Below are 23,100 nucleotides of genomic sequence, written 5' to 3' on the forward strand. Positions count from 1 at the left end.
ATGATTTTGTGCCTTGGCATTCCAAGTTCTGATTTTTAGTGAGTAAAAATGTGGTGTGATATCCTCTTCATAAACTTGTTATAAAATTGTTTTCTATAAAATGCATTTCATTGTTGTCTTTGGGTTTTCTTGTGAGGACGGGTTAGGAGTTAGGCTACAGTATATAAGTTAATGAAAAGTCTGGTGTACTTAGCAGAGTTTTTAAGGCCAAAAATGAAGAAGGGAAGGAGGCAAGATAGAGGCAGGCAGTATGGGGAGTAATTTCTTCTGATTATAATTTAATTTTTTTTTAATGAGGGCTTCTTCAAACAGGGGTTGCTAATAAGCTCTGGTGAACAGTGTGATTATTTAGTGTGCTCCTGTATTCATTAGGCAATAATGACAATTTAACTGGAAAATTAATGGAACCTCAGGAATATGTGTTCCATATAAAGCATATGAATATGTCGTTTTTAAAAATTCCATTAGTTCTCTGTAATTTAAATGCTAGTCTGCTTTCTTTTACAAATATGTTCTGGAAAATAGTGTGTAAAAATTGAAACCTAAGAAGCATACCTTAAACTGAGCTTCTACTGATGTAAAATTGTATGAAGACAACAGCCAAGTAAAATGAAAAAAAATAGACATATGGAGAATGGTGATTATTATATTTTATTATATTTTGACTTAGAGGAAAGGACTGTAACTGTAACTGCAGTTCTGCATCAGCATTAACAATGTAAAAATCATGATGCTGAAGTGAAATTTTGTTTTCTGGAGGAGAAATAAATTGATATAGTTTAGGATTTTGCTTGTTTGTTGAAAATGTCATGGCTTGTCAGGCTAACAAATGTGATTTTCTTCCTGGCAGTCTGCAGATCTAGTCAAGAAAAAGAAAAATTCTCTGAAAACCATTGCAACATAAATACAATATACTTCAGTTTAGTGTTTAACTTTGCATGAAATAAGCACTGCCTGTTAGCCTCTGTTTGATCCTGTGAGAGTGTGAGGCTGATGTCTGGCCAGTGTTTTGGAAGCAGCAGGTAGTCAGGAGCAAGCTGCTCTAGGGGTCCATATTTCTGTAGCCTAGTAGTTACTCACACACAGATGGAGACCTTATGAACTTTGACAGAGGTCACACTAAATTGCAAATCTAAAACTTCTAGACTTCTGAAGGATTACACTGGTAATTTTTTTTAACGCCGTATGATTTGGTACATCACTAAAAGTATCAACTCAGTCTTGAGAAGCAGATCAACCATGCAGTCATTGCTCACATAATGATCACAGGGACTGATAAAGATAGCCTTTCATGATACTTTAAAGGGAAACTTGTTTATTACATTTTTAATTTGTATATGTAAAAAGCATTTACATTGCTTCCCAAACACCTAGGCTTGTCTGCTCTATTGAACTTATTAAAGAAATTTTGGAGCTTAAAACACTGCAGAAGCCTCATATTTTTCAGATGCACATGAGTTAGAAATAATTAAGAATACTCATAGTATTTTTTTGATTTTAGGTCTTTTGGGGCAGTCGGTTGAGACACCAAGCTCTGTCATCAGCCATCACCTCACCAGGCATCTTAACAGCAGTTTAGGAAAGAAAAATGTGAGATGATCTGGTTACACATTGCAGCATGTTTAAACCCTTGATTCAAAGTTGGGCAGCATTGAAAAACTCCTGTTTGTCTTGATGCTGGACTTAGTAGATGAAGTCTCTGGGATATTTCAACTTACTATTCAAATTGGAAATTTTGGGGCGAAATTTGTAGCAGACAAAGACAGACATTATTAATTTCCAAGTTATGGTAATTTAGCATAAGATTTTTAATTCCTTTGGGTAGTGGAGATGCAGTGTGACTTCCATTCGGTGTTTATGAAATCAGGGTCTGTGAATGATTATTTAGGTCGCAGGCAGCAAGGATCTTCTTTTAATCAAATGGACAAATTTCTATCATGTCATTATTGAACTGGTTGTGTCATGTGCTGTTTAATGGCTCACAAACGAGTCTTCAAAACTGTGACTTCATGATTCAATGAGGCTCAGTCTGACTCTGTGTTGAAAGTGGTTTCAGTGATGGCCACACAGAGAGCTTGAAAATTCACACCAGCAGCAGACTAGTAGGGGAAAAAAGCTTTGAAAGTGTTTGAACTGGTCTGCATATAAAATAACAAGGATGTTGTTCATGCTTCTAAACTGGAAAAACACAAAAGAAAAAGGAGTGTAGAAGAATCTCCTGTAGCCACAGCAATTTGCATGCTAGTACTGCTAGTGTCTTTGCTTTGGTGGGATCCCAACAAGGGAAAAAATCCAAATAACTTAATTTACAGCTGAAATACCTGAGTTTACAATGAATTCTTTTTCAATATTATTTTAAACTAGAACTGTTAGGAAAAAAGTGCAAGTAATTGAATAATGTCATCTCTAATTGTGATCATACCATCACAATAACTTGTGAGTAAACATAGCTGAAGCTGAAGTACAGAATTTTGTGCTATGCAAGAGAAGTGGATGCACAGACAAATTTTTGCTATGAACTGTTTTGTGATGTGTTCTGCATTTTATACTTAATGGTGGACAGCTAAAGCCAAAGTTAATGTGACATAGCAAATGCAATGTGATTTGGAGTTACCTGTTCCTCTGACGCTGACAAAAGAATGTGAATTACTTTGCATTTCCAGAGGGGTGAGAATGTGTGCAGCTGAGGTTGGATAACCTCTTTCCTATAGCAGCTCCTCATTTATCCATACCTGGAATAAATCAACACTTGCAATGCTCCTGAACTGCATGTCTATTTCAGCTTCTCTTAAGAAGTATTAATGTTTTTGAGCCAGTTTTATCGTGCGTAGTCATAATGGCATTGAACTCTTCTGGCTCATCAGATTTGATCTCTTTCTAAAATTGAGAAGAGAATGGAGATAAAGATGATGGTTTTCTTACCTGTAATCTTAAACTTTCCAAAGATGACCTGTATGCTGCTTTCAAAAGAGACAGTACGTTCTTTTTGAAAATTGTTTGCAGTAAGGAGAAGATAATTTAAATGATCTAGGGAGTTTTTTCTCAAAGATTTTTTTTTTTTTTGCATCCCCTTTCTTCTCCCACCTCTTATAGGGACTTTCTTGTATTTAGTATTTCAGTGAAATGACTTCTAGTGACCGTCATATTCAGTGCTAAACTGCAAGCACTTCTGGCAAAGTGCAGTTTAGCATTAAGTCACTAACGTAGTTACATAGAAGTTATTCAACTAAAACGAAAATCATTTAGGAGATGGAGGAGACAGGCTGAGAAGTAGAATGAGAAAGAGATGAAGAAATGCAGAAAACATAAGTACCATAATATTCAAAGAAATTAAAGGATAAAGGTGCCTCTAAAGTTTCTGTGATAAGTTATTTTAAAATTAAGTAAATAACTTTTGTGGGCTTATGTCTAACAGGGTCACAGAGAGGTCCTAAAGAGGAGCCAGGGTATTGAATGAAAGAATTGACTAGGTGAGGTTGGATAAAGGTACATGTGGAAGAAGCAATACATTTCTGTTTTGTAAGTTACACAGGAGTCTCTTAAGTGTTACAAATGATAAAAATGTTGTAAAATGGTATGTTAAGTGGTAAAACTGTTTACTGTATTTCTTTACTGTGATTGGGGTGTAACATGGTGCATATCTTTCATTCAGGGTTCAGTGGAATTGAGCTAATATTTGTCATTTCAAGGAGATGGCTGTGGTCTTGCCTACATCTTCTAGAACTGGACCAAAAGTCTCTTGGTTGTGCTTGCTGTCCTTAACTCAACTAGGTGTTTGAATTAGGCTTGATGAGGTGAAAATTTAGATTGTTTACTTTATAATTAAACGGAGTGTTTAAAAGGGTGTGTCTTGAGGCAGGAGTGAAACAAAACTGGTAAATCTGCATTGATTACATCAGTACTGTGGTATCTAAGTTGTGAACAAGTGTTTCTTCCAGAAAGAGTTCATATCTTTATAAGTCCTTTCCTACTGTAATTTATGATTAATGTCACCTGATTTTGTATTGATTTGTTTTTTTTTGTTTTCAGGTGTGGCTCACAATATTTCTTTACTTCGAGAAGTGATCGTCCATCCACGCTTTGTTCGAGGAGACATCAGCACTAAATTCCTTCCTGAAGTCTATCCTGATGGTTTTAAAGGTTTGTTCCATTTGGAAATGTTTCTTTTCTTGAGTGGTGTTGTTTTTGATTATTGTTCCTTTATATTTTCAGACTGACATGTTCCCCAGTCTTTACTTTTTCTTCAAATATATCTGTGTATACACACAATTAGAGTTTTTAAATAATGCATAAAGTTGAAATAGCTAATTTTTTTTATCTTCAAGAAGGCGAAATACGCATTTCTAGTGATAAAATAGTAAATTAAATACACCCAAAGTCAAGAAAAACCATTTGTAGGTGATATGAAACATGTAAAATAAACATCAGTTCTGCTGTGCTATCATACTTCATTACAGACAGACTGTTAACTATAGTAAGATAAGATTTCTTTTTACTCAGCACTGTTGCTTCTTCAGTAAGTTGGTGTTAGCACCTCTAGAATTGCCTTTTGGCACCGTTTGTTTTAACTGTAGCCTTGTCTGAGGATCTGGCATTTTATCAGAGTATTTCAGTACCCTGGTCTTAATACTCATTAGACACAGTAATGGGCATCATTTTGAAATTGTTAACTCATACACTACGTTAACATAAACACAAATGCAATTATTTCTTTACAACATCCCAAACTACTCAATTTCAAAAATGTTTACCAATGGTTGCTAGAAAAATGTAAGGAAACAAATAGATTGGTTTCCTTTCACAAGTAACAGGTTTTGAAAGGTTGACTTCTCTCTTAGCTAATCTGCTGTAGATGCTTTCTTGGCCTGTGTGGTCAGAGATTCAGTTCTTCCGTACAGGTCTCTCACCTCAGCTGGCATTCATCAGGCAGAACATCTTCCTTATTTAAAAAAAGACAGTATTTATAGTTCATCATTCATGGGTCCTTTATGAATCCCGTGGAGATTTCTTTTCCCCCATTCATCATTAATCCAATGTGGCAGAATCCTCATCCCACTTTGGAGGCAGCACTGCCAGATTGGCAGTCACTGGATATGACTGGCACCTTGCCAAATTCTAGTCTCATTAAGGAGCAGAACAGATTTTTCTTACCTCAGGACTCAGTGTGTGAGTGTGTGGATGACTATTCTTTGCACCAGAACTACTTGATATCATGATGTCATTGACAACTCTGTGTGTGATACTGTCCTACATGTGGGATTAATGCATCCTGCTTGTTCCTGGCTCCTGACTGAGACCACAGGAACAGCTGTTGGCCACCTTGAGTGGTAGTGGGCTTGTGATGCTTCAAGCTGAAAAGTTCCTTTGTTGTCTTTGCTAGGGGGTACTTAGCTAATCTTTGGGTAACTCAGCTGGCTTTCATCCAGCAGAGATTCCAGGGTACTCTGATCATCTGCTCCTGAAGCTGCTCTTGAAGGCTTGGTGCTGCTGTAGTTGGTCTTTCTCCCTTCCCTGACACTTGAATACAAAATCTCATGTCTTGTCTCTCCAATGTTTCTGGGACTATTCAGTCCTTTTCCTGAGTAGATCCAGATCTCTTAACCACCATGAAATCTGCATTTTTTTTACTGTTGCTGCTTTTATTGGAGTAGTTTTTTTGTAAGTTCCTGGGTTGATTTAGCTTGTGAAGGAATCTGGTGAACTTCAGTAGATGTGCAAAGTGAGTGGCAGACTGGGAATGGGGAGAGGGGAATGGAGGAAAAAAGGCAAGGATGCAAGATGCTGGAATTCCAGTATCATATTGTGAGAAGGCAGCCTCACCTGGCACACAGCTGGGAACAATAAAAACATAAACCAAACAGTAGTATTATATTAACAGATTCTTAAAGATATGCTTTTGCTCTGGACACCAGAAGACACAAGAACAGATATTGTGGCAGTTCATAATCGAAACTAATGACTGGCACATGTGAAGTTCCTAGACTTTGTTCCTGCTGTATGAAAAGTCTTGCTCATCTCCTTCCATGTATCAAACAAAAGCACACATTAGCCTTCTTAATGATAAATAAAGGAACATATCATGGTACTGTACTTCAGATCAAGAATACTTACTCATGAATACTGATTAAAAGCTCACCAAAGTAATTGAGAACCCTTTTAATGATGTAGTTTGCACTGGATCAAACCCTTCATGCTTAAAAAAAAATTGATTACTTGAATTTGCGGATAGCTTTTTTAGTACCCACTGAAAAATGTTTCTGCAAATCCAAGGACTCAAATGGGAGCTGCTGAATGCAAGCAAGGATGGCGGGCAGATGACAGGTAGAAGCTCAGGAAGAGAAGCAAAGACAAAAATTAACTTACGTGTAATTTCTTTGATCACTTCAACTAACTTTTTAATATAAATACCCAGGGTAAACTTTGCTAGGAGAATTTGGAAATTAAGTAGCTTCATATATCTTACTATTGCTTATAGAAGATGAATAGCTGTTAAAAAAGAGCTGTGACAATCTGAAAAATCAGAGCAATGTATAGCCAACATGGATCTGGAAATACGTAGAAATGTGTGCTGTTGTTAACAGTAGGAATCCATACCAGAAGTGTTTTAAATTTGGAAAACTTAAGAAATAGAAACGTTTCAACAGAGATGTATGTAAAGTTAATGCTCAAGCACAATCCATTGTTTCTTTTGTAAACTGCACAATTGCCACTGGTGATGTACACTGATGGTAAGTAATGAATGTCAGCTGTGTTCTCTCTGGTGACTGCATGAAGTACTGGCCCATTTCTTCTGTGCATTTTTCTTCATGTATAAATATCGAGTTTTACTTAAGAGTAAAATAAGAGATGCTTTGTTTTCCCGTCTCATTTTGAGTTCCATTATAAATCCTTTATTAGAAGACCTTTAAGTTAAGAAAAAGTGAATTATTAAACGTATCTTGGCTACTTCTCCATTAACCTGTGTGATGCCCACTTCAAATTACATATAGAATGGGCATGTTCAGTAATTTTCATGATTAGAGTTTAACTCTTTCTCCCCATCTTTAAGTAAACATTCACTACCAGAAGAAATTTGTTCATTGCAAGTTATTTTAAAATAATAGCTGTGCCAAAAGTAACCTTGCGCAGAGTTTGATTAGTGTGGGAAAGCAGCTGCTGTCATGCCACTTTTTTGTCCATGTGAGGGATGGCTGGCTGGAATGCTGGCTGGCAGTAGGTTGTTGCTCTGAGCATACATGTATGTTTTGGGAGGCGTGTAGATCTGAGGGTGGGTGCAGGAACACTGATTAGGTCAGGTGACACTAGTACACCTGTGTTAGAGTGGCCTTCAAGCACTTTGCTTGCAGAATTTCAACCATGCAGGAGTCAGATACACTATTCTACTACAGCTTCCAAACAACCTGGGAAGCCTCTGTACTTCCTAATCTGCCTGATGAGAAAGAAGTTTAATATGTATTATCCCTATTTTATAGGCACAGAAAGTGTATCTCTATTTTCACAAAGATCCAAGAGGAGTCTTGGACAAAGAACAAATTAAACTCAAGGATCTTTAGGTTAGTACCCTGTTCATGGGATTAGTCATTGCGGTTCAGACTGTCTCACAGTTAATGTTTTCCTGGTTTTTGTTTAAAATATTGAGTTTTTCTTGATGTTCCACTCTTCCTGGTTATTAAATGATGTCTCAAATCAGTCAGTCTCTTTGGGAGACATCCTGTGCCAGTGAAAGATGGGGCATTTTCCAGGAGAATATCACAAAAGCCATCCCAAAATACATGAGGGAAAAAAGCCAGAAAAGGAATCATTTACTTTCCCTCTTCTGGCATGTTTGCCTCATTTGAATGGAGAGGAAGAACAGAAATTCTGATGGACAATCCTTTATATTTTTAATGCAGCAAGGAATAAAGAGGAAGCCCTTCTCCTCTGAAATGGCATATTGGCTCCAGAGACTCTGTGTGAGGTGAAGGCCTTTAGACATGTTGTGTTTATCATAATCATGTGGGTTGGATGAAATGATTACTCTGCTTAATACTTACTAAACAATCTCTGGAACACTGTGTCCAGTTTTAACCTCCTCATACATGTAAGAAAGGTGGCAATAAGCTTGAGTAATTCTAGTGAAGAGCCACAGGGGTGGTACTGAGGTTGGAATAGATGACCCGTAAGGAGAAGCTGGGAGAACCAGTCTTGTTTTTCCTGGGAGCGAGAAAGCTTAAAGTGGACCTAAGGACAGCCTTCTAGGACCTTGGGGGGGTTCCCAAGAACATGAAGCCAGGCTCTTCAATGAGTTGCACAGCAGCACAGCAAGAATCAGGGGTCAGAAATTGGAGATTTTAAAGGTCTCATTGCACAAATCTCTGAGCAACCTATTCTGAATTTGATGTTGAGATCGCTTGGTGGGGAGGGGTTTATTCACACTGAATAAACAAAGGAACTTTAAAGGTCCCTTCAACCTCAGTCATGCCATGATTCTGAGCAAAGGTGCTTTTTAGGTGAATTGGGACTGCAGCTAAGACTTTTAAATTTAGGTCTGGAGGCTTTTGCTATTAGTTGGAGGGGGGAATGCAGCTTCCCCTCTCACTGTTAGAAGATGGACGATGCTTGCTGCTAATTCCATTCATTTTCTCTGCATTGGAATCTAATATTAGTTTTAACTTTGTGAAGCTACTGGATTATAAAGGTTGACTTAACAGTTTGCTTTCTTCTTTCTGGCAGCTGAGCCTAAAAAACCACTTCTTAGTCTGTCACTACTTCCTTTATAATTCAGACTAGTAGAGGCTTACTTTCTGTATACTATAGCATCCATCTTAGAAGTGGGTGTGAGTTCTCTGAGATACACTTCTTCACTACTCTGAATGGTTTGAGATTGCTTACGCTTATGCCTGTCTCTTACCATGACTGTGTGGAACAAAGCTGTGCTCGCCTTCACAAGAAATTAAACCATTTAATAACATTCAACTTTGTTTTGTGCCTCAACCTACTTGGTATATGTGCCATCTGTAATGGTTAACTTCAAAATCCACTAGGAAAAACTTGACCTAAAACAGAACCTAGGAATGTTATAAACTTTGCCTACATTGGTCTTGATCTGAATTATGCATTGTACTTTTTATCTTACCCATTATGCTTTTAATTTTTATTCTTCCCAATAAGAAAACAATCACTCTTCAAGTATTAAGTAACTGACTGGGACACATAACCAGGGCTTGTTTGTTTTGTTTTGTTTTTTTTCCCTGTAATTGATAGTAGGAAACACGTTTCTAGGACAAAATGCAAATGAGACTGTTATAGGAAAAATGACCTTTTATGTAATTTAATTTGAAGTTGGTTATGTAAAGTAATTGCATGAACCTTTTTGACTCAGCTTGGGGGATACTGAGATAATATTGATTTAAGCAATCATAACATCAGGGAAATGAGAGAGAAATATTTTTTTTCTTGTCTTCCTTCCGACCAGGGTTCTGCCATTTAGTAGTAATAGATGTGTGCAGTCGAGTTTTAAATAATGTGAACAACACTGCTTCCACTCCTTTAGTTATGACTTAATTTTATAACCATTCTTCCTGTTCTGCATTTACCTTATGTAATTCAGCTGATAATTCAGTGATAATGCAGAAGTATATCCCAGGTTAAGAAGAGAGATTTGGCAGCTACCAGTTCCATGTTTTACTGCGAAGGTGAAATTTCTGTGTAGGCCAGGAGTCTGCAGTGATGAGAGCAGGGAAGACCAGTGGTGTAACTTCCTATATTGGGAGTTGGAGGACCTTTGCTACTTACTCATTTCACTCCCTTTCAAGGAATCACTTGGACAACTGCTCCAGAGGTAGCTTTATTACTCTTCAAATCAATCTGTATGGTGAACGTGAAAGGCTGTGTTGTTGTATCTGATGGTGAATATTAATTTATTCCTCAAGACAGCCCACTGAAATCCTGAGGAGTAGCTTCTGAAGTGAAATAATCCTCGATGGGAAACAAAAGTATTACTATCTGGTACATTTGTGTATTTCCAAAGATAGTAATGTAACTTTGACTTCAAAGCTGTTTAGAATTCAGCTGAGCATAGCAGCAAAGCAAAAGCAGACAGCAAGGGAAGTGGGACTGGAGTTCAGCGAAATAAGGCAGTACTGACAGCAGTCTGTCCTGTGTAATAAAGGTAAATTGCCATCCTTAGGAAGCAGCCTTTAATCAAACTTCTGAGGTAGGCCTCCAAAGTTATACTAAGGACATTCCGTGGTAGGGTTGGATGTTTATTGCCAGAGACCAAAACCTAATTTTGGTATGTTCCTGTTAACAGTTTATATTATCTCCCAGAAATCCTCCTTTGGATACTACAGCAGAACTGGTTTTCTGCTTGCCATGTTTGTGACACAACTGGTGTAAATAGTGACAAATGGATAAATATTTTTTTTCATGTTCGTAGTCATGAAGCAATGAGTGTGACTCTTGATCAGTTGTTAACCTGTTTCAACTTATTGACCTTTGTTTGCTGTTTGGAGTTTGATTTTTGTTGAAGATACGGGGAGAAAATAGTTTTTGTGGCACAGCAAGCAAAAAAGCTGTTATTTCATCCAAGATGGAGGTCATGCAATAAAACCTTTGACATGGGATCTTTCTAGTTTTACCTTGTTCCTTTATTTGAGTTGATTCTAACAGTGTGTTGAAGCAGGTGGGAACATGCAGTTTTGGTCACACAGTCTTGTCATGAGTGTTGGCTGGGGGACTGAAAGGCAAAGGCTTTAGGGCAGGTTCGTGATGTGCCTTTAGCTGAAATGTAAACAAATCATCAGTTTTAGATTCAGTGTTTTGAAAATGCAATCTCAGAGTTTCTTCACTGTGTGTAAACAACTGGAAAATTGGCACATTTCAGGTCTGGATAATTGATGTTATTGCAATGTATAATTACATAAGGCTTATATATACATAATGTGTGTGTATATGTACAAATAGTACAGAAGTTAAGTGTTTTTTGAATTTTGTCTTGCAGTCAGTTTTTCTGGTGACTGGCAAAGGAAAAATTGAGTTTGTTTCTGAAGCCAGGTTCTTAACCTTTCAGCATTTTTATTTCTGCATGTGTTTGTTGAAGTGAAGACAGTTTCCATTTCAAGGCAGATAAAAAAATAAACACTGAGCAAAGGAACTTGCAGTAATATTCAGCCAGAATATGTTAATGTGGACTAAATTAAAAAGAGATCGATGCAGATTTTCTGACTTTTGTTATTTTTAAATTTACATTTTTTGGCCTGAGACAACTTCTTTGTACTGTTAGCTGGACTTTATTGAATGAATTTCCATCACTGTGGCATGACTGCATTTCTGAGGTGGACTCTAAGTAGCCTCTTTACCTAACCCTGTTTAATATCCCCAGTGGAATGATGGGATCTGTGCAGAAGACATCCTGTTTTGAAATTGTGGCTTTGTTACTGTAGAGTCTGCTCCAGTCCTTTACAGCAGCCTCCATTCTGGATTTTCTTGAGGATCTCATTAGTCTTATTTTGTGCTGCTCATAGAAATTGTCACTGGCTAGTAACCAGTACTGGGGAATGTGAATTGACATTACATAGCACTGAGATGATGGGAGGGAGATACAGAAGGGGTCTGTGTAACTGTTTGTCTGCTGCAGGACTGGAAGCAAATATGCCCCCCTGGGCAGAGTTCCTCTGGGAGACACAGCCTTCTGAAGCTCTTCCCCCATCCTTTCATGTGAAATCTGTGCTTGTTCTGGATGATTGCATTTGCTATGATATGTACACATAAAGCACTTTTTGAGAGCTGTGTTGTAACTGAGTTCAGCAAAGTCTTTCAGTCTCAACCTTTATCTTTTAACTTTATTGTGTAATCCTCCTCCCTTGCTTGTTAGACACTCTTGCTTTCATTTGTGCAAAATCTCTTTCTGAAGGATAAAGTTTGCCTCTTTTCTTCATGACAATTCAGTTTTGCAGTTCTTGTCCTGTTTTATGTCAATTTTAACTTCCTCCCCCCTGCCTTGTGGGCCAAGTACTTTGTCCTTGTGCTCACTCTCACAGAATCATAGAGTGCTTGGGTTTCAAGGGATCTTAAAAATCACCTGGTTCCAACCTCCCTGCCATGGGCAGGGATACCTTCCACTAGACCAGATTGCTCAAGCACCATCCATCTTCGGACTTCCAAGAATGGAACATCGACCCCTGGGCAACCTGTTTCAGTGCTGCACCACCCTCACAGTAAAGGACTTCTTCTTAAAGTCTAATCTAAACCTGCCCTCTTTTAGTTTGAATCTATTCCCCCTTGTCCTTTCACTACATGCTCTTGTAAATATTATCACTCCATCTTTCTGGCAGGCACCTTTCAGGTACTGGACAGCTGCAGTTAGGTCACCCTGAAGCCTTCTCTTTTCCAGGCTGTATTGGTTTTGCTTGGCCTCGTTTTTGGTAGTGGAGGGGCCACAGAGGTGGCTCCTATGAGAACCTCCTGGAAGTTTCCACCATGTCCAGCAGAGCCGATAGCTCTGAAGATGGACATGCTGCTGGCCAAAACTGGGCCAGTGAGAGAGGTTGGTAACATCTCTGTGATGACATATTTAAGAAGAAAATAAGTCACAAGTCACAAGATTTTGGATTCTAGTCAGAGAAGAAGAGGAGGTGAGAACATGTGTAGGAAAACAACATGGCAACACCAAGGTCAGGGAAGAAGGAGGGGGAGGAGGTGCTCCAGGCGCCGGAGCCGAGATTCCTCTGCAGGCCGTGGTGATGACCATGGTGAAGCAGCTGTGCCCCTGCAGCCCATGGGGATCCGCAGGGGATGCAGAGATCCACCTGCAGCCCGTGGGGGAGGTGCCTGTGCCGGAGCAGGTGGATGCCTGGAAGAGGCTGTGGTCCAGTGGGAGACCCCGTGGAGAGAGAGGGCCCTGCTTCCAGCCTGGAGCAGCCTGTCCTTGGAGGACTGCACCTCATGGAATGAGACACCCATGGCACAGCAGTTTTGGGAGGCGAGGGCTGTGTGCCCGTGGGAGGGGCTCACGCTGCAGCAGGGGCAGTGTGGCTGCTGCTTGTAAGAGTGAGCCCACACTGGGGAAGATCACGGAGAACTGTCTCCCATGGGAGGGACCTGCAGCCTCACAGGGGAAGACTCCTCTCCCAGAGCAGCAGAAGGAAATAATGGTGATAGACTGAACCCCCATGCCCTGTCTCCCTGTGCTGTCAGTGGAAAGGAGGGAGGGGCTGGGGAGAAAATGGTGTTTTTAAGGGCTTATTTTATTTCTCATTATCCTCCTCTGATTCTGTTAGCAAGAAATTCACTTTGTAACTTTAAGTTAAGCCTGTTTTGCCCTTGAAGTGTTATTTTCCCTTGGTCCTTATCTCAACTAATGAAGCCTTTGTTAATTTTTTCCCCTCTCCTCTGCTCAGCTGTGGCAGGGGAGGGTGAGCAAGCAACTCTTGTGGGTGCCTGGTGTCAGGCCGGTGTCAAACCATGGCACAAGCTGAACAATCCCAGTTCTCTCAGCTGTTCCTCATAGGAGAGGTGCTCCATTTCTCTATTCATCTTGGTGGCCCTTCTCTGGAATCTGGCATCATTCTTGGCCACGTATTTGCCACCTTTTCATACCAAATCTGTGTTGTGTGATTTCTGACCTAAAGATGAGCAGAGCAGAGTTCTGGCACTCTGCTCTTTTAGCCTGTTGAATGGACAGTTGAATCTCTATTTAACCTTCGCTATCTGGAACAAGCCCAGACTGGGAGAAAACCTGCTTCCAATCACCCCAGTTGTGTCATTTTGCCAAATATTTATCAGGTTGCCTGCCTTCAGATTATAGACTGCTTTGAGCCACTTTCTGTTTCTGAAGTGTCAAACATGACTTTGACTCCTTTAGTTGTGATCTAACGATTACACAAATGACACTAAATGACCCAGGGCTGATGAGTAGCATTATCCCTATTTATTTTTTGGGTTTATACTGTTGCGCTGTCCCTTTTGTTGGGAAAATCTGTTGCCTTTGCCTCAGATAAATTACTGAGAGTGTTCTATATTTTGAATAAGTTCTAATGTACAGATGGATTCCTTACCAGCATGAGGCACAATATGTCAACCGGTGACATTTCAGTAATGAAAACAAGATGCTGCAGCATCATTCAGTTTCTTTTCTTTCAGTTGTCAAATTGTTTTTAACAGAGATACCAGTGTTAGCAGTTGGGCTGATTTGTATGAAAACATGCAATTTAAACTCTGAAACTCAGAGCGTCTGCCATGCTACGCCTCGTCTTAATTTAGAGGAAAAAATGTAGCTTTCATGTGTAAGGACTGAGCATTGTCTTTACTGGTAGTTGTTACTTTTTGTGTCTGTGTTGGTCTGTGGTATCTAATTTTTTTTTAAACTTCTTTTTGAAAACTAGGACACAAGCTGACAGATCTTGAAAGAAGAGAACTACTGGCAACAGCAGCGTCTTTGTATGTGGCTGAACAACTGAGATCACAGCGATTTCTAGGGACTCCAAGGTAAGTTCATTTCTAGGAACTCAGATGTGCTGATACATTTCTTTAATGGCATCTTCTCATGCACAAGAATAACTGGTGAGAAACTGCATGGTTTCTTAATATAGTCTGTTTTTTCTAAATTCAAATGAGCTGTGGCTTACATTTCCCTACTCGCACAAGTCGTACATGATTATTTTTATTCTAACTATTAGCAAACTAATAGGCGCAAAAATGTGTTACAAGCCCGTACAGTAATTAATGCACATCAGGAGTTTCATTAATGCAAAATGTTGCTGCATTAGTAACTAACCACAAATTGAGCATCACAAATTTCCCATGTGCCCGTTTGAAGCAATCTAAGCACTTTGGTACAATATGAATATTCAGCTACAGAGCTTTAGAATATTGTGGATTTGTGAGTAATTTGCTACCTTGATAAAGAACCTTAATAGTTTAGAGTCTTAATTCTGAAAACACTTTCAGACTGTAAAGGTGGAAGGTAACTGGGGGAAGAATCAACACCTTTCTTGAAGTATGGTTTTTTGGGTGCTTTTATACCCCCACTCCCCCATTTTTTTGAATAGTAGCTGCCAGTAAGATAGGCAGTACTGTTAATTGACCAGCCATTGCAGTAGCCCATGTCAAAATGCTAATTCACTTCTTTGGCTTTTTGGAATGGTATGCTTTTTCCTCTAGGATGTCTAGATTTTCTTGTCCTCTGGCCCATCATTGTCAGTGCCATGAGACCTTCTATTACAATTAACTGAATTTGTGAAGCTTGCTTGTGTAGTTGGTGTTAGCAGTGGTTGTATACAGGGAATCCTGACTTCAGCATAACTCTCCTTGCCTCATGTTTTGTAATATAGGTGCATATATGTTTGTATGTGAGGGAAGTCATAGTGCAAGATAGACATTATTCACATTCCATACCAGTGGTTTGACAGTGTATTCTATTACTGATTTTACAGTGGTCAGGAATAAATCAAATGTGGTTTCAAGAAGTCTTTATTTTTATTTGTACCCACAAAGATAATTAGTACCATATGGTGTTAAAAAAAAAGGAAAAGAAAGAGACACTTAGGGCAAGCATAACAGCTTTGTAATGTATAGCATATGCAAGGCTGGGTCACTGCTTGCCTTATGCATCTATAGGGGAAAGTAAAGCACCTTTTTATTTCCTTCCAGGAGTTATATCCTTCACAGTGAATGGCATAAGGAGAAGAACAGACACTCAAAGGCCACCGTTACCTAAAAAAAAGATGAATTGGGCATAATGAGGAGGAGCCTTGATTGTAGTTTTTACTGGCCAGCATAGGAAGTTAAGTAGTCTGGTACTGCTTGAGAGAAGCAATGGATTACTTTGTACTTAGAATAAGGGTAGGAATTGTTAATTTAAGCAGTGATTATCAAACTACTATTGCATTCCCTGCTCTGATTTGAGATTTTTTTTCCTCTTCCCTGTAAAATACTCTTACTAGCTAAAAAGAAAAGGAATCCAATTTTTGAACAGTCTTTTAATGTTTTGTTCCTATTGCAAGTACTTTTTTTTAGTACTAGGTGTCTGTGTATCTTAATAGAAAAGACATATGACTATTTTAACTAAATACATAAATGAAGTATAGCATTGAGCAGTCAGACACAGTCATCCATCTCTTTTTGTGCTCTGTTAGGGAAACAAATACACTTCTGCTTTGAAAAAAATTAACTCATTTTTGGAGTGGTAACCAAACACAGTCACAGGTATTCTTCTACCATGGGCAGAGAAGGCAGCAGAGTCCGGTTACATGAAAAAACACACATCTGTAAAACTAGATTAAGGCATGATTTTTTGGATTTTAAATGGTGAAGCTAAGAAAACTTTTCAGTACAGGGAAGATCACTTTCTCTTGCCATGAATGGGGTACTTATGAATCCTTCAGAAGTCAAGCCTTCGAATTTTCTCCAAGTGGTGGCTGAGTGTGGTTCTTACTGAATGTGTCATGGTTTCAATACATATATACTGTTAGATCTACTTGCTTTAATGATAGCAAAGCTGCCTGTTTGAGGCCAAGTAAGGACAAGCTAATGCAAAAATGTATGCTGGTAAGTAACTTCTGAAGAAACTAAACCTGATAATGATACCCTTTTCCCAGAATCATACAGCTCGTTCAGAGGAAAAATTAAAGAAGCAAAAGCAGAATGAGGTTGAAGGATTTTGCAGTGTCTTGGACAGTGTTCTCCATTCCTTAGAGCAGTTAGTGGACTCAGCCCTCCCTCTAGAGGGGACTGAGCACTGTGGAGCATACGATTTACTATAGTCCCATCAAGGATTCTTCACCATGTCGTTAACTTACCCAAACTGCATCTGACTTGTTTTTGAAGGTGTTCCATGTCATGGGTATTTTTTAATGGGCAGGGTTGTGGCCAGAGAAGAAGCACATCTTTATTAATAAGACTGCGCTCTGTTTGAAAAATACTCCTGAACAAAAAGTGCAGAGCAGGTACCTGTGCTACAACAAATCAAAAAGGCCAGTTGTAATTTTGGGTGTAATTTTCACTATGGCAGAACTGGGCATTTGGAATCTGTGTGAGTTTTAAATCTGTGTTGGAGGATGTGAGCGGACTAGACAGACTGCACACTCCAAAGTTGATCTGTAACATTCTCCTAATGGTTTGGACAAGTACATTGATACATTGATCACCACCTACAGAATTTCAGCTCTCTGGAACTATTTATGTTGACAGCATTTTTTTTTGTCTGTGTTGAAAGCAATTGAGCAATTCTTGTGCGAAAAACTACTGAAGAGTAGTATTTTGAAATCGTGTTATTTCTTCCAAGCTTGTCACAGTTGTCAAACAGACAGTTTTCTGCTAAATTTGAGTTATATGCTTATCTTTGCTTTTAATTTGTTTTCTTTTCCCTCTTGGAAGCCATATTTAGAATATGCATTCTTTTCACGACTGCAGGGATATTTTGGGTTCCCTTTTTCCCCTGTGATTTATTCAGCCCATGATCAGGATTGTTATTCGAGTCAGACAGACAGAAAGTACCATGCTTGGAGCTCTTCACAGAAGCTCCAGCTTTCACTGTCAGGGTTACTGAGACTGTAATCAGATGAAGTGCAGCTGAGCCAGATGAAGGAATCTTGTTTGCAGGCTGCTCCTCCCTTGCTCTCTCTTTCTTCCTCCTCCCCAGGTATGCAGGTGTGATTTTGTGTGTAGTTGCATTCCACTCTGGTTCTGCTAAAATGACCTATGTTAGCATAGAAACTATTTAATAATAGTTTATTTTGGATTGCTCTGTCAGAAGCTCAAGTGAAATTATTCTGGAAGAGCTACGAGAGTGGGAATGTGTGAGCTCATTAAAGGGATTCAGAGGTGGGCCTTAGCTCTGTGCCACAGATCAGACTAGTATCAGCCTCATGAGGGGGATTTCTCTATAATTGGCATTTGCTGGGATGTGACTGGAAAATGTGTATTTTGCAGTCCCCTGGGTGACTGAATCATCAGCTGTAAGGTTCTTGCTGGAACATGCTCTGATGACCAGCAAGCTGTTTCCATCTTTGGCACCCAGCTTCCTTCAGCTAGTTTCAGCCAACCTGACCTCTGTAGTGGCAGTCTTTGTTGCAGTAGGTTGTCTGGTGTTGAGGTTAATGCAGGCCATGAGCCTAGGGCTGCTTTGCCTTTCCTGTGTTCGAATAAATGGTGTTATGATTTGGGTGGAGCACCCACAGGTGAGTTTCCACTGTCTGTATTGTTATATAGTGCCCCATGCCTCATCAACAGTCTCCTAGGACTAACTTGCCAGCCCTTAGCTAGAACAGCTGTTGGAGATGTAGGCATGCTCAGAGTTACAGGAATATAGGCATTTACTTTTGTGATGCAATCAAGTATTTAGAGCATTTTCTCTGTGTGTTTCTTTTTATTTTATCTGGTTTTTATTTAACCAATTTTCTTGGGGAAAAATTGCATGTAGGATGGTTTGGTTTTTTGGGATTCTTTGTGGTTGTGGTGTTTTTTCAAGTATTTTTGAAAGATGGTTTGCTAATGAAAGTGTTTGGTATTTTGTGAGCCACATACTAATGTGAATATTTCACTGTGATATCCAGATAATAGGGGCACATATTTCCTACAGGAAAGAGCCATGGATGATTAATGGTTGTTTCATTGTTCAGCTTTTAGTTATTTTACCTAGGACTTTTCCTACTTACTCCATCGTCCTCTTCTGTGAAACTGGTGCCACCCACAGCTGCTGAACAGATTTACAGCATCTAGTAAAACCCCAAGGTCTTCTAGACAGAACTTGATCTTGTTTCAAGTGGAAACATATTTTGGCTGAAGTGAATCCAGCTTATTTTATGTCTGTTTGATGTAGTTAGCCTTTGAGACCAGAAATGATGTTGTACAGTTGAATCTTCACGTTTTGGCTTCAGGCTTGTTTTCATTAGAGGGCTGGGAGGGGAATAGGAGAGTGTCTCTCCAGGTGTGGCTACATCATGCTATCTCATGGGTCTACTAATGTGATGTTTATACTTCTAAACCCAATTGCCTACAGCACTTCCTATGTGTTGCTTGTGTTGGCTGCTAAGTGTATTTTCCTAATTTTTCTATGGGTTTTACCCTTTCATCATTTATGACTTGGAAAAAAACCAGTGAGGCTGAATGCCCATATTACCTGATACTACACACAAAAAGATGGTAACACACTGGAAAATGTTTTAAATTGCTAGCAAGAAAAAACACTAAAGGTTTTGCTTGCTTGTGTGTTTAATATAGAAGACTGGGTTGGGAGTCTTGAGTTAAACTGTTCTTGTGGGACCTTAGAGAAGTCAATTGAATTTAGCCTCAGTTTACAAAAAGACAAAGTGGCCTTAACACTTTGCTGCACTACTGAGGTTTTGTAAATATCTGTTTATCAACATGTATGAAGTATTTTGAGACCTAAAATGGATTATGCTTTCTAAGCACAAAGTAATATTTTCACAGGAAGGAAAGTGTATAGTGAAAAGTTAAAATGCAAACAAGTTTTTGTCAAGTTCTGAAATAGCTGGGCTAATTTTTTGTTTTAAAATTCTGAAAATAAAGGGGTCCAGTTCAGTGAACATAACATGACTGGTGAACTGCAAGAACAGAAATTAATTTATTTTGCTTTGTATTTAATGAATTATTGTAGGTTCCTGTCTGGGTTGATTTGATACAGCTATATTGATGTTTGCCTTGCCATTTCTTGATTATAGGGCAGCAAGGGAACTGCCCAGAGAGCAGTAGAGCCCCACACCTGTCTGGCATCCTTGCTCTCACACAGACTACACCTATTACCTTGCTGGAGTCTGGGACAGAGCCAGCTCTTTGCCAGCCCAGGGCTTCCCCATATGTAAGGATGGTCAACTGCCCAATAGGAGAGCTTTTTGGCTCTCTTGCACTGCTGGAGCAGTACAAAAAAAGGTTATGTTACATTAATTTTAAAAAGAAGGAAGATGATGTCAGGAAAATTCACTGGAGTCATCTGAACCAGCCTCTTGGAAAGGGAAAGAGTTCTTACTCTCAGCACAGCCACAGGCACTGCTGAACTATATCAATTGTATTATGTGAATTTAATTTTTTCTCCTAGAACTGCAGTAATAATATGAACAGTTATTGCAAGTGCAGCTAAACATGTATACTTTGCTCTGTCCTACAGATACCCTCTATATAGAGATAAACAACTTTGTTTTTGTTGGTACAGTTGGCCAAGTCCAGCCTACTTGTGGCTTTCTTCATTCCTCCGCTTTGGAGTTATGCACTCATCCTTAGCTTGTCCAAACAACACTGTCTTATCCTTACTGTTCTGGTCCCCTGCTCAACAAGTCAAGCATTCTTCTCATGATTTACTGTTAGGCCTCTGAAAGTCTTTGATATGTTTGTGTAACTACTGCAGCTTCACACCATTATTCACTGTGTGGTTTTTTTCTTTTGCCACAGACTTGCAAGGTACTAAGACCCTGTTCTCCCTTTTTTCATGTGAAATCCTTGTTTATAATGGGCTTTTCTGGTTGTGGTAACCCTCTTGTCTCTCTGGCTGTTATCTAATGTTGTTCTTTTGACCTCTCATAAGTAATTACTGTATTTTTTTTGTTAATCTTGCTTAATAACTACAAAACCAGCTGCCCTATATAATATTCTAGATGTATTTAAAATCTGGTATTATTTACCCTTCTCAGTTGTTCAGTTGCTTATCACAGAAAGAGGATTATATGTGCTAGAAACAAACAAGTACATGCAAATATATGAAACATGCATTTTGGGCCAGTTGGGAATGAATTTCTATGGAAAATATCAAAGTTAAAATAGGATATTAAGGTAGCATTTATGACTCTACAGAGTATATGTGTAGTATTTTTTCTTTGATTTGATTAAATGAATGCAATCAGAATTGATAACACAAGTAATATAAGGTATTGATATAGTTGTCTGAAAGCAGAGTGTTGTTCCATATGATTCCTAAACATATATTCCAGGAACAGAGCAGTCTGTCATGGAAAATTTTCATAGCTTAGGGAAAAAGGTATTCTGGGCACTCAGGAATCCACACTTGCTCAATCTTTAGGGTTGCTTAACCATTATGAAATTATTATGAAGATAGTGATTACTTAAAGTTCGAATCTCAGTGAACATCTCTTGGGAAGATCCCCACATCTTGCTGAGGTGATTGCTGGTGGGAAAGGCGTTCAGCAAAGTAAATAGACCTGGCTAAGTCCCTATGTTTATTTTTTATTTTCACCATGTTTTCTGGGAAAACAGCATCTGCTGTAAGAGCTTTATAGCTTCTGTAGCTACTGTTCACTTAATGCTGAAACTTGAATTTGCATAATGTAGACATGTGAATGTTTTCTATTGTGCTGCCAAATTCCTGTCCCTTTTTTAGTTGTTAATCCTGCCCTTTTCTCATCTGTGCTTTGCTTATGACCTTCTGCAAGATCCTCTCTTTACAAGACCTCTCTCTATTTAATTTACTTTGATCCCCTCTATAAGCCCAACGATTATATCCTCTCATGCAGGTTTACACCTCCTAAACCTGTTCTTTAATATTTGTCTGTGTGTAAAATGTGTATGCGTGAAACCGTAGAACTAACAAGGTGTGTGCTAATTGCCATGTGCTCCCTGGTCATTTAACAGGTAATTTTAGGATATGTTTTTATCTTCATCTGGGTATTTTACCTGGAGTTTCCGAAGGCGGATATGAAGTTGTGTAGGATATTTTTATGGAAGGGCAACATTTTTCTTGACTTTTGGGGTCTCTAAGCTCAGTAAATACATGTGTAATTGCATTTGCACGAGAAGTTTTGCTGATGTTTCTTTCCTAGGATTATTAAAGATAAGCATGACCATCAGCACCTGACCATGTGTAGTTCCTTGAGGCACTGGTTGTGTCCTGCTGTTTGTTTGTGTAGTGTATAGCTTACTCTGGATGCTGTTGCTGTAAAAATGTTGTCAACAAAATACATGGGAAGCAAGTCTCTAATTCAATATTGTCTGCATACTTTTACATGTATGTGTCTTGATTTGTCCATTCTTTAGCATGCTTACTTCATTCATGTTCACAGAGGCTGTAGTTAAATACAAGATAATGATTGAAGGGATAGGTAATTCATTTATACCTTTGTTGTTGAGTATTACAATTTTCAACCGTTTCTTTTCCCTTTGATTCAACTGCAAAAGTGGGATGGGACACAGAATGGCCTCATTATTGTAGGAGTATTTCTCTGTTCCCTGCAATGATTCCAAAAGCTCTTGCACACTTCATCAGTATTATTGTAATTCTTTGGCTGCAGGATATTTGGCAGCTGTTGCACCCCACTGGCAAATCCTATTCAGACTTCACTTCCATTCACCATTGCCATTGGAGAATTGATTTCTCTCTCCTCTGCTCTAACCTTTCCCAATTCATTTTGGATTGTTCAATGTGAAACATTTTAATTTCATATCATACAGCCATTCAGCTCACAATCCTTTTTTAACCTGTCACCAGGGTAACAGCATAGCATGCTTGCTTTAGGCAATCAAGTTTTTATTTCACATGCTTAATGTTGCATTAAATGTTTGCATTTTGTTTAACCCTCTTAAATACTTTAAAATGTGGATATATTTTGCAGGGTAATGAAGTCTCTGATTTCAGTGTCAAGTCTTTACAGAAATTGTCTTACTTAAAATAAAAAATAAGAAATCAGAAGATGAATACAGTAATGAGAAGATTATTAATAAAATCCCAAATGGCTGAATGAGGCAAACATCCATAGAATGGTAAAAAATATTTTTCATCTGGTACAACCTTCCAGAGGCTTATATTATAATCTTTAGACCTATACTTTGGGATTATTTTTACCTGTAAGTGCTTGTATCAAATTAATGCAAATATAGGATTAGCCATGCAATAACATGACTTTAAGAAGTGGCATGTCTGTCCTATACATGTCAACCTACTTCACACTGGTTGCCAGATGTGTGTGGAACTGTAAGCTGAATAATAAGTAATTTTTTATACATAAAAATTAGAATTTATTGGGATGATGTAGTTGATTAAAGAAATACGGAATTTTTAAGTATCTGTTCTTCGTCTATATGCAAACCATCATGGCATGAAAAACAGGCTATAACCATTTTACTGGAAATAAAATAATAATGAATTTGTGTTATCAT

The 23,100-nt window shown here is 38.6% G+C and overlaps 1 protein-coding gene across 1 annotated transcript in view; it reads left to right on the top strand.

The window, feature by feature from the left end:
• The window catches only part of PCCA (propionyl-CoA carboxylase subunit alpha), a 275,482-nt gene that overhangs the window by 131,998 nt on the left and 120,384 nt on the right, over window positions 1-23,100 (top strand). Inside the window, exons 17-18 of the mRNA XM_082277691.1 lie at window positions 4,030-4,140; window positions 14,364-14,466. Coding sequence (XP_082133817.1) covers window positions 4,030-4,140; window positions 14,364-14,466 — 214 coding nt within the window. The remainder of the gene's footprint in view (window positions 1-4,029; window positions 4,141-14,363; window positions 14,467-23,100) is intronic.

Source organism: Coloeus monedula, assembly GCF_965178545.1.
Source record: "Coloeus monedula genome assembly, chromosome: 3".
Lineage (NCBI taxonomy): Eukaryota > Metazoa > Chordata > Aves > Passeriformes > Corvidae > Coloeus > Coloeus monedula.